The 14,691-nt window shown below is 37.3% G+C and overlaps 3 protein-coding genes across 3 annotated transcripts; all 3 read left to right on the top strand.

Annotated features, from left to right (window-relative positions):
• The first annotated feature begins 60 nt into the window (after positions 1-60).
• LOC119993343 (probable zinc metalloprotease EGY1, chloroplastic) lies at positions 61-5,259 on the top strand. The gene is made up of 10 exons (XM_038840444.1): positions 61-560; positions 1,429-1,893; positions 2,037-2,177; positions 2,663-2,764; positions 3,276-3,487; positions 3,663-3,713; positions 3,801-3,870; positions 4,244-4,312; positions 4,748-4,798; positions 4,900-5,259. Exons 1-10 carry the CDS (start codon positions 216-218, stop codon positions 5,056-5,058), a joined length of 1,665 nt encoding a protein of 554 aa, XP_038696372.1. The 5' UTR covers positions 61-215; the 3' UTR covers positions 5,059-5,259.
• A 694-nt stretch (positions 5,260-5,953) lies between these two features.
• LOC119993699 (protein VAPYRIN-like) lies at positions 5,954-8,293 on the top strand. Its single transcript, XM_038840914.1, has one exon. The coding sequence runs from the start codon at positions 6,508-6,510 to the stop codon at positions 8,113-8,115; it is 1,608 nt and encodes a 535-aa protein (XP_038696842.1). The 5' UTR covers positions 5,954-6,507; the 3' UTR covers positions 8,116-8,293.
• Positions 8,294-10,858: 2,565 nt separating this feature from the next.
• Positions 10,859-11,832, top strand: LOC119992670 (ribonuclease 1-like). The gene is made up of 3 exons (XM_038839466.1): positions 10,859-11,155; positions 11,265-11,481; positions 11,591-11,832. Exons 1-3 carry the CDS (start codon positions 10,859-10,861, stop codon positions 11,830-11,832), a joined length of 756 nt encoding a protein of 251 aa, XP_038695394.1.
• Positions 11,833-14,691: the final 2,859 nt, after the last annotated feature.

Raw genomic sequence — 14,691 nt, 5'->3', positions numbered from 1 at the left:
TTCTCGGAAAACAGGATATTCTCTCACTTCTTGGAAAACTATCAAAGAAGATATCTTTTTCTACTTCCTCATCGTATTGCTTCCTACACGAAATCCACACCAATGAACGCATAGAATGTCTCCCCGTAAAATCCATTTCTTGTAGTCAAAACCCATTTAATTTTGATTTCTGCAATTGGGTTTTTAACTCTTCTCTGAGATTCTCTGTTTCTGCCATGGGCACCCTCACAAGCAGTTTTGGAGCCGTGAGTTTGAGATTCCCTACTGGTCCTGGAATTGTTGTCTTCAATGGTCGGAGAACTCGATCATTGGTTGAGACCAGCAAGGGGAGGAAGAGCAACTCGTGTTTTCTGTGCAGAGAAATCTCCAGGAGGGAGGTCTCTTATAGGAGTTCTGTTAGGTTAAGATGCTCTAGTGGTAGTAATAACAATAATGAAGGAGAGAGTGATAAAATGGCCAATGATTCTAGTGTGGCTACCACGGAACCACCGGAAAAGCCCGAGTTGCCAAACAGCGATGACTTTATTTCAAATAAGGAACCTCCTTCAGTTCCTTCCAGGGTACATTGGTCTCAATCTTCTCTTGTATTCTTTTGCTCTTTATCCATTTTTTTTCTTTTCCCCCTGAAGTATCAAATAATAAGTCCCTTGGTGTATGGGATTGACAGGCTTTTATCAGGGAACTTAGGTGCTTGTCATTCTTTTTGTCCTTCTGTGCTAAGTTGGTTGATTGTTTGGTTGCCTTTGGAACCAATTGGGCTTGGGAATCCAATTGGGATTGCATTTAACATAGTTCAGTTGTGCATAGTGATATCATCATATTCCATGTGAATTTAAGGTAATTTATTCCTCTGAAATGTATCCACTTTAACCTAATCCCATGTTGCCAAGTACCGATTGCATTATTACAGAATTCATGTCCTGATTTTGGTATTCAGAATATCTTTACAAAACTGTCTTTTCGATTAGGTTGAAACATTCTCACTTCAGATTATGAATACCACTTTTTTTATGGATGTTCACATGGAATTTCTTGCAAATAATGGACCATATCATTGTTTTGGATGTTTGAGTTGAGATTTTCGGGGAAATTCCTTTACTTTTCTCTTATTTTAGCTGCTCTTTTGAGGACAACTTATTAAAATCTGTTTTGTCTTTTCAAATCCTAATATACGTTTAGGGTGCTGCAAGTTTAACCAATAAAATTTCCAATTTGGGGTTTTCTCCCATATTCAGTCTTTGGAACAATTTCCCCTATCATTCATTATATGCTTTAATAATATGTGAGAAGAGGTTGAAAGATTGTTAACAAGAGATAGCTGACCATGTGAATAGAGGGTTTGACTGTTTTAGTGTCTTCATTCTTCAAGCATTTGCACATGTCTCTTTTATTAAGATGATGAAGCTCATATCAGTTTTTCTTCTTCAGCCTCCAACTACATCCCCACTTGGACCAGCTTATAGCAATTTTCAAGTCGACTCATTTAAACTGATGGAACTTCTTGGACCTGAGAAGGTTGACCCAGCTGATGTAAAGCTGATTAAGGAAAAACTATTTGGCTATTCCACATTCTGGGTTACCAAAGAAGAACCGTTTGGTAACCTTGGTGAGGGCATCCTTTTCCTTGGTAATTTAAGGGGAAAAAGTGAGGACGTCTTTGCTAAGCTCCAGAGTCAGCTGGCTAATATCACAGGTGACAAATACAACATCTTTATGGTGGAGGAACCGAATTCAGAAGGAGAAGATCCACGCGGTGGGCCACGTGTTAGTTTTGGTTTGCTGCGGAAAGAAGTCTCTGAACCAGGGCCAACAACACTCTGGCAATACTTGATTTCCCTCTTGTTATTCCTTTTGACTATTGGTTCCTCTGTGGAGTTAGGAATTGCATCTCAGGTATTATCGATATTGTTTAGCTATGTGTTATTGGTTTTGTTTATTTGCAGATGTTTGCGCAGATACTGTCTGTATTATATATCAACATTGGTTTCATTGTGTATTTTGGGTTTAGCAATATCTTCCCTCCTATTATGAACCAGATTAATCGGCTTCCTCCAGAGGTATTGAAGTACTTCACAGATCCAAATGCCGTTGAGCCACCAGATATGGAGCTGCTATTTCCCTTTGTGGAGTCTGCTTTACCCCTGGCATATGGCGTGTTGGGAATTCTCTTATTTCATGTAAGAGAATTAATTGATGCTTGTTGTTTCATAAATAGAAGTATTTCACTGTAGAAAACTTTTTGTGCTTATCATTTAACTCTGCACTATATGCCAACTATACTCTGCCTTCATTGACATTTAAATCTTACTTTTTTTTAATGTTGCAAGTGGTAAACATACAATATAGCTTATGTGGCATTATTGTTGATATTTATGAGGAAATAAATGCACTTAGAAATAAGTCATGGACATGAAATAAACCTATGTTGTTTAAACTATGAGTCACAGATGTTTTTTTCAATTAGACCTTTTGAACATAAAGTATCAAAAGGAGAATTCTTCAGTTATTCAGTTAATAATTGATGTGTTGACATTTTACTTTCATCTACTGCAGATTAGTCCTTTGACTGCAAATAATGTTATAGTTGTTGTCAATCAGCTTCTGTTGAATGAAAAAATTTGTGGTTGGTTTTTTGTCCATGTACTAAGTTGGATATGTGCAGGAAGTTGGACACTTCTTGGCTGCTTTCCCAAAGAGAGTAAAGCTAAGCATTCCTTACTTCATTCCTAACATCACTCTTGGTAGCTTTGGTGCGATAACTCAGGTTAGCTTTTTTTGTTTAATCCTACATGACTTCCTTGTCTGTGAGTTGTTGGCATTTTTTGTTAAACAGCAACTAGTTTTCAATTATAATAATGAATCTGCAACAATTTCTGACTTCCACTTTTTAATAAAGCAAAAAAGAATTATGCTTCATTTATTTCTTGAAAATGAAGGAAAAAACATTAGAACAAAATTTTCTGTCGAACTAAATAATAATATGGTCCCCTTCATCCCCTTGTCATCTTCTGTCCCTCCTCCTTTTGCAATGCCCACCTTTATAGCAGCCAACCAAAGGCTACCAGCACCCATATTGCTGCCTTTTAACCACTATTGTTGCATATTAAGTTGTGACTTGTCCATTATTGTAAGTGGGAATTATATAATTGAAGCATTTCATCATCAGGATTGGCATTTATTGATTATATGGAATGTGAAAGCCAAACTTTATTACAAGCTAGTTCCATATATGATAATCTAGAGCATTGCTGCTCATCAGCTGTTACTTTCTACAGTTCAAATCTATCCTTCCTGATCGGAGTACAAAAGTCGATGTTTCACTTGCCGGCCCATTTGCTGGTGCTGCACTATCCTTTTCAATGTTTTCAGTTGGCCTGCTGCTCTCTTCAAATCCAAATGGTGCAGGAGATCTGGTACAGGTTCCTAGCGTGCTCTTCCAAGGTTCCTTACTTCTTGGACTCATCAGCAGAGCTACTCTTGGTTATGCGTACGTCCTTACTTTGCTATATCTTTATTCAGATCAAAATTTATTTGATTATGTTCATTATGTAATCATTTTCAATTAAATAATGATGATATCTTTTCTGGATATTCTTGAGGTCATTGCATTTCTGTTGAATTAATAAAATTTCAAGTGACACAATGCCTCTATCAATGTTCAGAGCAATGCATGCTGCAACAGTTTCAATTCATCCCCTGGTGATTGCGGGCTGGTAATGTACCATTTTCAATTATCCTTTTTCTTTGTTCTTTTATCTTTATTGTCATTTGTAATATGCTTCTATAACTATTTGTTGCAGGTGTGGCTTGACCACTACAGCTTTTAATATGCTTCCAGTTGGGTGCCTTGATGGTGGAAGAGCTGTGCAGGTACACTTCTCTCTTTCCCTCTTTGGGACACACGGAAACTGGGATATGCTTCAGTGGCAAATTTCTTAATCAAGAGCATTCTGCTTCAGAGTAAAGTAGTTTAATTACCTAGCCATTTCTCATTTGTGCCTTAAAAAGGAAATGTCCATCCCATCAAAAAAGGTCAAGTTTCTTGCTGAAAAGGGTAAATGTGAAGCAATCACGTCTAGCATATGAATAAAAAGTACATACGTAAGTGCATGCCTGCTTCATATGTCAATTTTTGTTGGGGAATAAGCTATGTTGGTCTCTGTGGTATTTGATGACAAATTTTCTCAAGTTGATTAAGTCTGAATTGTACATAATGAATGACAATATGATTTCATGCTTTCAGGGCGCTTTTGGAAATAATGCCTTGATTGGGGTTGGTTTGACTACTTATACTTTGCTTGGATTGGGAGTGGTATGCGTGATCTTCACTCAGACACTCGGTCATTTTACAGTTCAATTGCACTGCTGTGTCTCAATTTCATATATGTCCTTGTTTAAGTAATTTTCGACTTCTTTCCTCGGTCGTTGTTTAAGTTACATTATGCAGAAACTATAGTAAGTAGAAGTACCCGGGCTCTTTAATTTTTCATTTTCATGTTAACTTCGTCAAAACGGTATAATTATGGAAGCTTTTATATTTCCTTGTACTGGACTTTACCTGCCTGACCTACTAATGTTGCTGGTCATAACTAGTGTTAGGTGGATCATAATGCATTCATTGCCTTCTTCTTTTTTTCTTTTTTATTTTTTTATTTTGCATTGAACTAGATTTGCTTGGTTTGATACATATCTTGGCTCCTGAAGTATAGACATATATACAATTAAGCTCCTGTTTTCCGTCTTTCAGCTCGGTGGACCTTTATCACTTCCTTGGGGACTCTATGTGCTGATATGTCAGGTATGGGGATAATAAGGAAAAGAAAGAGACTATAAGTTAACATGTAAACTTGGATTTTACATTTCAAGCTCTGACAGAGGGATCCTCATTTATTTCTTCAGAGGGCTCCCGAGAAACCATGCTTAAACGATGTGACAGAGGTCGGAACATGGAGGAAAGCAGCTGTTATAGTAGCCGTTTTACTTGTTGTATTGACACTCCTTCCTGTATGGGATGAGCTTGCGGAGGAGCTAGGAATCGGTCTTATAAGCACATTTTGATGTATTGTACCTAGAATAAAGCAATTTTGGAAAGAAAATGATAGATAGATAGGGTTTATTCAATTTGTATGCTACCAACCAAATAAATTGGTCATTTTTTTTTCTTAAATCATCCCTACTGATTGTAAACTCAAGTTCTTTTATATACATAATTGAATCATGTAGAAAAACAAATTGATAAGCAAGAACTTTCGACTTGTATGTACAGACTTGACAGCCAGGAGCTGTACATGTTGGTTGAACGATCTCAATATGATGTACTACAATTCCTCATCTCCAGGTAAAATAGAGAGCAAATAGTCCTCCAGAGGAATGTCCAATGCTGCTGCTTTACCGGCAATCTTGGCAGGGTGTGCGAGTTGCTCTACCAGCAATCTGTCAGCATTCGCATGAGATATGAACTCATGATCTCTTGTTTGTGCTAAGAGATACCGCGGTTAATTTCACTATGTCACCTTAAGTATCGGTTGTTCTCTCTTTGCTACAAATTCCACACATTTCATTCTTTCCGCTGGTAACTTTGGTGAATGTTTGTTTTACTTCATTGGAGTCTACAGATTTTGCTTTGAAGAAAGGTATCCTTAAGTCATTGTAACGCGAAGAAAAAACAAACATTGTTTTGGGGATTATTTATTGAATTTGGATTTCCCTACAATTGCCTGCTAATAAATACAATCACATCACCACCTTAAATTTTATTTTTTTTCTTTCCAAAAGTTAAAAAATAATATTAGACCCATCAAGATCTTGGAATTGTATGTCCAAACCGTCCAATTGGCCATTAAGAGCAAGCATGTTTCACCTAATCTACCTGTCAAGCCGATTTGAAAGAATTATTAATAACCAATTCTTTCAACAACAAAAAAACGAAGACCAAGTTTTTCTATCTTGCTTTGCCATGCCACAGTCACTGTAGTTGGCCAAGTAAATGAAAGTGCCATTGAGCACTTAAAACAAACACCTTGTCTGCACAAAATTTAAAAAAAAAATCTGAAGAGAATCCCCCCCCATTCAGGTGGTGGTTCTTCACAGATTCCTTCATTGTAAACAAATTGGTTTTATGCTCATAAATTTTTTAGTGTGTAATTAGCTCACTGAAAGTGACTTTGTTGCAGGAAGTACAACTGTGACATAGAAATTACACAGTGAAGGAGACAAAGAATGGAACGAGTCCATTGTTTTTCACACCAACAAATGGCAGTTTCTCATCAAAGCCGTCCTCTCCTTCTTCCTTTTCTTAAAACCACCACCAGGCACCATAACTTCTCCTTCAACTTCTTTAATCCTTCACTCGACTCTCTTACCGACAAATCCCTTCTTGGGTTTTGCCTCCCCTGCAAAACCCTCCAATACCCACTTTAGAAAAACAACACAAAATCAAAACTTTCGAACACCCATTTGAAGAATTTCATAATATATGCGCATATAAAGTGAGAGAGAGAGGGGGATATGGACAGGCTTATTAGTTTGGAGCCATCAAATCTGGTCCCAATAAAGATCGAGCCAGGCCTGAAATGTGTGGGAGAACTAACACTTCGCAATGTTATGTACACTATGCCGGTCGCGTTTAGTCTGCAACCAATGAACAAGACTCGCTACACAGTGAAGCCACAATCAGGGATCATATCTCCTCTTGCAACCCTGACTGTGGAGATCACGTATGTTCTTCCCCCAGGTGTTTGCCTCCCTGAAACTTATCCTCACTCTGAGGATTCGTTTCTCTTGAACAGTGTGGTGGTTCCTGGCGCAACAATCAATAACCTTTCATCGACCTTCGATGCTGTCCCTAATGATTGGTTCACAACAAAGAAGAAACAAGTGTTTATAGATAGTGGGATCAAGATCATATTTGTGGGTTCACCGATTTTGGGTCGATTAGTGAAGGACGGTTCGATGGATGAGATAAGAGAGGTTCTGGAGAAGAGCGATCCGGCGTGGAATCCAGCGGACTCTATTGATTCACATGGACGGTCTCTGCTTCACATCGCGATTGCTCAATGTAGACCAGATATTGTTCAATTACTGCTTGAATTCGAGCCGGATATTGAGGTTCAGAGCCCGACAGGGTCGACACCGCTTGAGGCCGCGGCGGGTTCCGGTGAGGCACTGATTGTTGAGCTTTTATTGACTAGGAGAGCAAGAACAGAGAGATCAGAAGCCTCTAATTGGGGACCAATCCATCTCGCTGCAGGGAATGGAAACATAGGTATTCTGAGGCTACTTTTGCTCAAGGGAGCCAATGTTGATTCCCTCACCAAAGACGGCAACACTAGTCTCCACCTCGCGGTGCAGGAACGGGGGCGCGATTGTACGCGCCTCCTGTTAGCAAGTGGAGCAAGAACTGATATACCAAACACTGTAGATGGTGACACTCCCTTGCACATTGCAGCTAGTTTAGGTGATGAACAAATGGCGAAGCTGTTAATAACAAAAGGTGCCAACAAAGACATCCGCAACAAAGCTGGGAAAACTGCCTACGATTTGGCAGCAGAAAATGGTCATTCGCGCCTTTTTGACGCGCTAAAACTAGGAGACAGCTTCTGCGTCGCTGCAAGAAAAGGTGAGGTGAGGACAATACATAAACTGCTCGAGAGTGGCGTGGCCATAAATGGGCGAGACCAGCATGGTTGGACTGCCCTACATAGGGCGGCTTTCAAAGGTCGTGTAGATGCTGTGCGGGCATTGCTAGAGAAGGGAATTGATGTCGATGCCAAGGACGAGGATGGATACACTGCACTACATTGTGCGGTGGAGTCCGGTCACGCGGACGTGATCCGGTTGTTGGTGAAAAAAGGTGCTGATGTTGAGGCTAGGACTAATAAGCGAGCTACTGCATTACAAATCGCGGAGTCTTTGCACTATGTTGGGATTGCGCGAGTACTACTTCATGGCGGCGCAACCAAAGAAGGTGGCGTGACTGCTGGATCTATTGTGCATTCATTTGAGAAATACAGTACGAAGGAACTAGAGAAGGTGGTCGTGCAGAGGCAGCGGAGTAGAGGAAGAGCTTTGCGTGGTAGCTTTGATCATTCCTCTCTACCATTGGCTGTGCTGTAGTTAACATCTTTGGTTTTCTGGGCTTCCTCTCAAATTAGAACTTGGAATTGATGGGGGAGTTTGTAGAGGAGTAGTCCTATATGTTCATTCTATATATACTGTTACAAGTAAGATTTGACACTTTGTATATGTAACAATGTTTATGATATGTTCAATCAATAAAATTGTATAAAGCATCATCCTTTTGTGCACAAGGTATATGTATTTTTGACTGGGTCAGCTACCCCCTCAGCTAAACGTAGCTTTGCCCCTGGCATTGTGGCTTCTCATTAGAAATCTCATCGGTTTATGCGTTGGTGATTTTGGTTTTTATTATCACAATATAGTAGTTAATCAAAAAAATCTTGAAATATCCTCCATCTCACCAAGTCTAAAACAATAATTAAACAAACCCCAATTCATTTCTTACTTCACGAATATACTCGCCAGCTTATTCCTACATGATCTACACGATTTGTGACAGAGAAACAATGTTGTTAGCTTGCAATGTGATCGGCAAGAGATACTTCATGTTTTTTTTTGTTCTTTCTTTTCAATAAAAAAAATCTAGACCACATTTTTAAAAATAATATTATTTTCTTTTGACATTGTGTTTGAGATCGAATCAGTTCGTCATCCATATTTTGATTACTGAACCTTATTAGCAGAAAAAGAAGGTATATATATATATATATATGGCTTCCATCTTCACAACTGGTCTTCAAATTCGTAAGATATTACACATTCATGTCCAGACAGTGACGAAAAAAAGTGAAAGACAAGTTCAGTTACATATATAGTTTTTTCAAGCACAAGTGAGTAAGCAGCAGCAGCAGCTGCTGATGGAAATTGTATAAATTCATCTTTATCTCCGCAATAGCTAAAACAAAAGGGGCATGATCTCTCGTTACCATTTCTGGTGTAGCATACCATAATCTCTTCCAATTGTCTATTTCCTTCTGAATCTGTCTTGCAACTAATTTCAACTAGGCTTTTCACATAATCAGTAGCAACATTTCCGATGACTGTTTTGTTACACTTTTCATTGTTGGGTTTTATGTTTGCTGTTTCATAGAGGAAATTACAGTTACAGTAGTACTATATATGATACCTCATCGGATTAGTGTTATGAAAATATAATGCTAAATAATGTAAAAAAAAAAAATTACCTTCTCCCAAAATATCAAGAAAATCAAATTTCTTTCTAGCTCTTAAGGCAGTCTTGAAATAATGAGTAGGCATGTCAGGTTTGTCGAAACACATTGCATGTTTCTTCCATTCCCGTCGCCAAAAACGTAAGTTGGATGTCATGTTTTGATAGTACACAACATCTGGCCAATATGTTGTCATGTTGGTTAAGAGATCATAATCATCAAAAAGTTCTATCTGTTCATAAAAAAATAAATAAACAAACAAAAAAGTAATATTAGCTACAATTATATATGATTCATGTGAAGCTTATTTAGAAAGATATAATGTGTATATATATATATATATATACTCACTGTAATAAAATCTGGAAGCTTTGGTGCACTTTCAGTGCATCCACTGTCCTCATCATAGGGTGGCACCTCCTTGTTAACGGAATACATTGGGAATAGCCCATGTATGGTGAAATTGGTCAGGGTTGGCTGATGACTATTACCTCCTCTCTGAGCTGTTTTGTCTGTATTGAATTGCAAGTATTTCTTGTGATAAAAAGTATCGATCAATTATCATTATGTGAGACGGCCCAAGAAAGAACAAAGTCGTGTGGGTTCGATGTATCAATAAGAATCGGATTATCCAAAGCGGATAATTTATCGATATGAGTGGGTTGAGATTTCTTACAGATTCTGCGTCCTTATATGAATCATAGAAATTGGAAGAAGATGAGAATAATTCAATAATTCACCGTTGGCAGCTGAAAGTCCTCGACGTGCTGGTGATTGGATGCAAATAGACGATCACCTAGCAGACCCATGTAATTGTTGACCCGCATATAGTGCATGCGCGAAAACTGTAATTTAGCTTAGTGGACAAGGTCGGAGATAGACATGATGTATGTACGAAGACCCTGCCTCACATACTATATGGCAATATTCTATCTAGAAATTGAACCTATGACATTTAGGTAATATCACTACAAATTTTAATACTGAACCATATGTTGGGCAGACAATAAAATCATAAGATTCCGCATAAATAAACAGTCTGAGCTAGTGGTAATATAGGAATTAATTTTGGTGTTTTCAATAATAAAACATTTAAGCACTGTTTTTTTTAAATATTTTTTTTATTATTGAATAATTTTGACTCACACACTACTTATGAATGTAGTTCATAAGTAGTTTAGAATTTTAAACAAGACAAGCAATGGGATTGAATCAAGGCACCACACAAACAAACAAACCCTAGTTAACTAATAAAACATTTAAGCATTAGATAATACTATTGAACCACATGTTCGGTAGATAATAAAATCATAAGATTCCGCATAAATAAACAGTTTGAGCCAGTGGTAATATAGCTATTAATTTTGGTGTTTTCACTAATAAAACATTTAAGCACTACTTATGAACCATGTGTAGTTTAGAATTTTAAACAAGACAAACAATGGGATTGAATCAAGGCACCACACAAACAAACAAGCCCTAGTTAACGTGTATTACAAAGACATGATGATGTTACAAAAGCCTTCAATGTATTTGTCTCCAACATCATTGGATGCAGTTGCAAGCAGCAAAACTCTTCTTTCTAGCTTTATTTGTTTAGAAATCAATTAATGGGTCTTAAAACTATCATTTTTGCACTTGTACTCATCCTACTCTTAGCCTTTCAAACAAGAGCAGCAGGTCCTCGAGGCAGATATGACTTCTACAAAGTTGCAATCCGATGGCCCAAATCATTCTTGAATTCTGGCAAATCAGTTCAGAGAGGAGGTTATAGTCATAAGCCAACCCTGACCAATTTCACCATACATGGGCTATTCCCAATGTATACCATTGACGAGGTGGTGCCACCCTATGATGAGGACAGTGGATGCACTGAAAGTAAACCAAAGCGTCCAGAATTTATTACAGTAAGTATATAGATACACATTATATCTTTCTAAATAAGCTTAACATGAATCATATATGATTGTAGCTAATATTACTTTTTTGTTTGTTTATTTATTTTTTTATGAACAGATAGAACTTTTTGATGACTATGATCTCTTAACCGACATGAAAACATATTGGCCAGATGTTGCGTACTATCGAAACATGACAGACAACTTACAGTTTTGGCGACGGGAATGGCAGAAACATGCAATGTGTTTCGACAGACCTGACATGCCTACTTATTATTACAAGACTGCCTTAAGAGCTAGAAAGAAATTTGATTTTCTTGATACTTTGATAAAAGGTAATTTCTTCTTTTTTTTTACATTATTTAGCATTATATTTTCATAACATTAATCCGATGAGGTATCATATATAGTACTACTGTAACTGTAATTTCCTCCATGAAACAGCAAACATAAAACCCAACAATGAAAAGTATAACCGAACAGTCATCGGAAAGGTTGCTAGTGATTATGTGGGAAAAAAAGTTGAAATTAGTTGCAATACAGATTCAAAAGGAAATAGACAATTGGACGAGATTTTGGTATGCTACACCAGAAATGGTAACGAGAGACCATGCCCCTTTCGTTTTACCTATTGCGGAGATGAAGATGAATTTATACTATTTCCATCAGCTGCTGCTGCTGCTTAGTCAATTGTGCTTGAAAAAAACTATATATGTAACTTAACTTGTCTTTCACTTTTTTTCATCACTGTCTGGACATGAATGTGTAATATCTTATATATGAATTAGAAGACCAGTTGTGAAGATGGAAGCCATATATATATATACCTTCCTTTTCTACTAATAAGGTTCAGTAAAGTTTTTGTAGCCCATGACAAGTTCTGTAATCTCCCTCCTACTGTTAAAGGTTTGCTCCAGATGGATAGGTTGGGGATCCCAACTTTTCGTATTAGAAAATAGGCTTCTTGTGGGTTTTCTGCTTGTTGTTGTTTGGTTGGTTATGTTTTTTTTTTCTTGTTGCCGAGGTCAAGTTCATGCCCCTTTCGTTTCTTGTAAGCCATCGAAGAGAGGTTTTTTGTCTTCCTTGATTAATAAAATTCCGGGCTAAGCCCTTTTCTAAAAAAAAAAAAAAAGGTCCAGTAATCAAAATAGGGAAGACGAATTGATTCGATCTCAAACATAATGTCCAATCAAGCAAAACAAAATAATATTATTTTTAAGAATGTGGTCCAGATTTTTTTATTGAAAAGAAAGAAAAAAAAAAGCATGAAGTATCTATTGCCGATCACAATGCAAGCTAACACCATTGTTTCTTTGTCACGAATCGTGAAGATCAGGTAGGAATAAGCTGGCGAGTATATTCGTGATGTAAACAAGGAATTGGGATTTGTGTAATTATTGTTTTAGACTTGGTGAGCTGGATGATATTTCAAGATTTTTTTATTAATTACTATATTGTGATAAAAAAACCAAAATCACCAACGCAAAAACCGATGAGATTTCTAGTGAGAAGTCACAATGTCAGGGGCGAAACTACGTTTATCTTAAAAGCTCTGAGGAAAGTGGAAGTTGTGCGAGAGGGGAACATAGCGTACCAATCGAGTGCCTATATAGCTGGTATATAAGGGTTAAAAGCCCTAGCCGAATGTACTAAGGAATTTCTTATATTGATAACAGCGGCAAACCCCAAAGACGTAAGGACATTGCCGAACCTCGTAAATCATGTACTCTTCTTCTTCTCTCTTTCTCTTTTTGATTGCTTCTCTATATTGTTCTATAATATGTTATTGTTTGTGAGGGAACCCAAATTCTCCTTCATTTCTCACACCTCCTTAATAATCAAACAATATATATATATTTTTTTGATGGTGATAATCAAACAACATCAAAGGCTTCAAAATTGAAAGTCAAAATCCCAAAACAAATATTGAACAATCCAGAAACAAAATTTAATCCGTGTTGAAACATCAGTATAATTCACACGTAGCTAACTAGTGGATTATCCAGATGTACAGGAATTGTACGAGATCTGTATAAAGGGTTAGGGAAGAGAAACAGATGAGGATTAGGGAAAAAGGAAAGATAGGTTGGAGGATTAGGACGAGATCTGCATGTAGGGTTAGGAGAGAAACATATGAGGATTGGGAGAAAAGGAAAGATAAATTTGAGGATTAGGCAAAAGAAATATATATAAATATGAGAAGCACCTTTGTATAAAAGCACTCAGTGAGAGGGGATTGTTTGAGATATGTAGGAAGGGATTATGAGAGAGAAAGGGTTGGGGAGAAAGAAAGGAGACCTACATGAAATTTGAACCATTGGATTTATTTTATAAAACCAAACGGCTCAGAAATAAAATAAAATCTTTGATCGCTCACCGATTTGGCTGACCGGTATTTTTTAAGATAAATTGAACCCTACCGATAATCCTATTAATAGTTATCGATTTGAGTTAGGTTCGACCCAATATTTTTTGAAGATGAACTGAACCCGACTAGTAATCCTGTTAATGGTTACTGTATTATCAGGTTTCGAGTCACCAGATTACCTAATAATTCTTAATAGTCTGTATCTAGCTCTTGGAAGTCTGGTTAGGATTTGCGACTGGGTATCTATTGTGGACCAATTTTTTCATTCTACCGCTTAGATAACGTCGCTCCGGACTAGAAATTAATCTCATTGTTTTTAGCGCTGGTTATTTTGATTTTTATAATTCAATAATAATAATAAAACGTTAAATATCCTCCAATTCACTAAGTCTAACACAATAACGAAACAAACCCGGCCAATTCATTGTTTACATCACGAATATACTCGCCAGCTTATTCCTACATTTCTTCATGATTAGTGCAGAGAAACCAATGGTCTTAGCTAGCCTGCAATGTGGTCGGCATGAGTTGTGTTTGAGATCCAATCAGTTCGTCTTCCATATTTTGATTACTGAACCTGATCGATTAGCAGAGAAAGGAAGGTATATATGGCTTCTATATATCTTTACAACTAGACTTCAAATTCATAAGATATTCCACATTCATGTCCAAACAGTGATGAAAAAAAAGCAAAAGACAAGATAAGTTACATAGTTTTTCAAGCACTTGACTAAGCAGCAGCAGATGGGAATTGTATGAATTCATCTTTATCTCCGCAATAATTAAATTTATATGGGCATGATTTCTCGTTACCATCTCTGGTGTAGCATACCCTCTTCTCCTCCAATTGGATATTTCCTTCTGAGTCTTTGTTGCAACTAATTTCAACTTGTCTTTTCACATAATCACTAGCAGCTTTTCTGATCACAGTTCGGTTATGCTTTCCATATTTTTGGGACAAGTTTTGAATTGTCTGTTTTTTTATGGTAAAGGATGAAAGAGAGTCGGGCTTTGACGGGCTCTAGGCTTGGTCCTTTCATTTCCAAGAAGGCCCGAGCTCGTTAGGGTCTCAAAAAATTGAATTCGGGCTTGGCTCATTTAAAATTTGACAAGCCCTAGGCTCTGTCCATTGAGCCCGACTCGATAATAATAATACAAAAATATAGAATTTGATATG

The sequence above is a fragment of the Tripterygium wilfordii genome, chromosome 23 (assembly GCF_013401445.1).
Source record: "Tripterygium wilfordii isolate XIE 37 chromosome 23, ASM1340144v1, whole genome shotgun sequence".
Taxonomy (NCBI): Eukaryota; Viridiplantae; Streptophyta; class Magnoliopsida; order Celastrales; family Celastraceae; genus Tripterygium; species Tripterygium wilfordii.
Note: the sequence above shows the minus strand (reverse complement) of the source record. Positions and strands in the feature narration are given on the sequence as shown.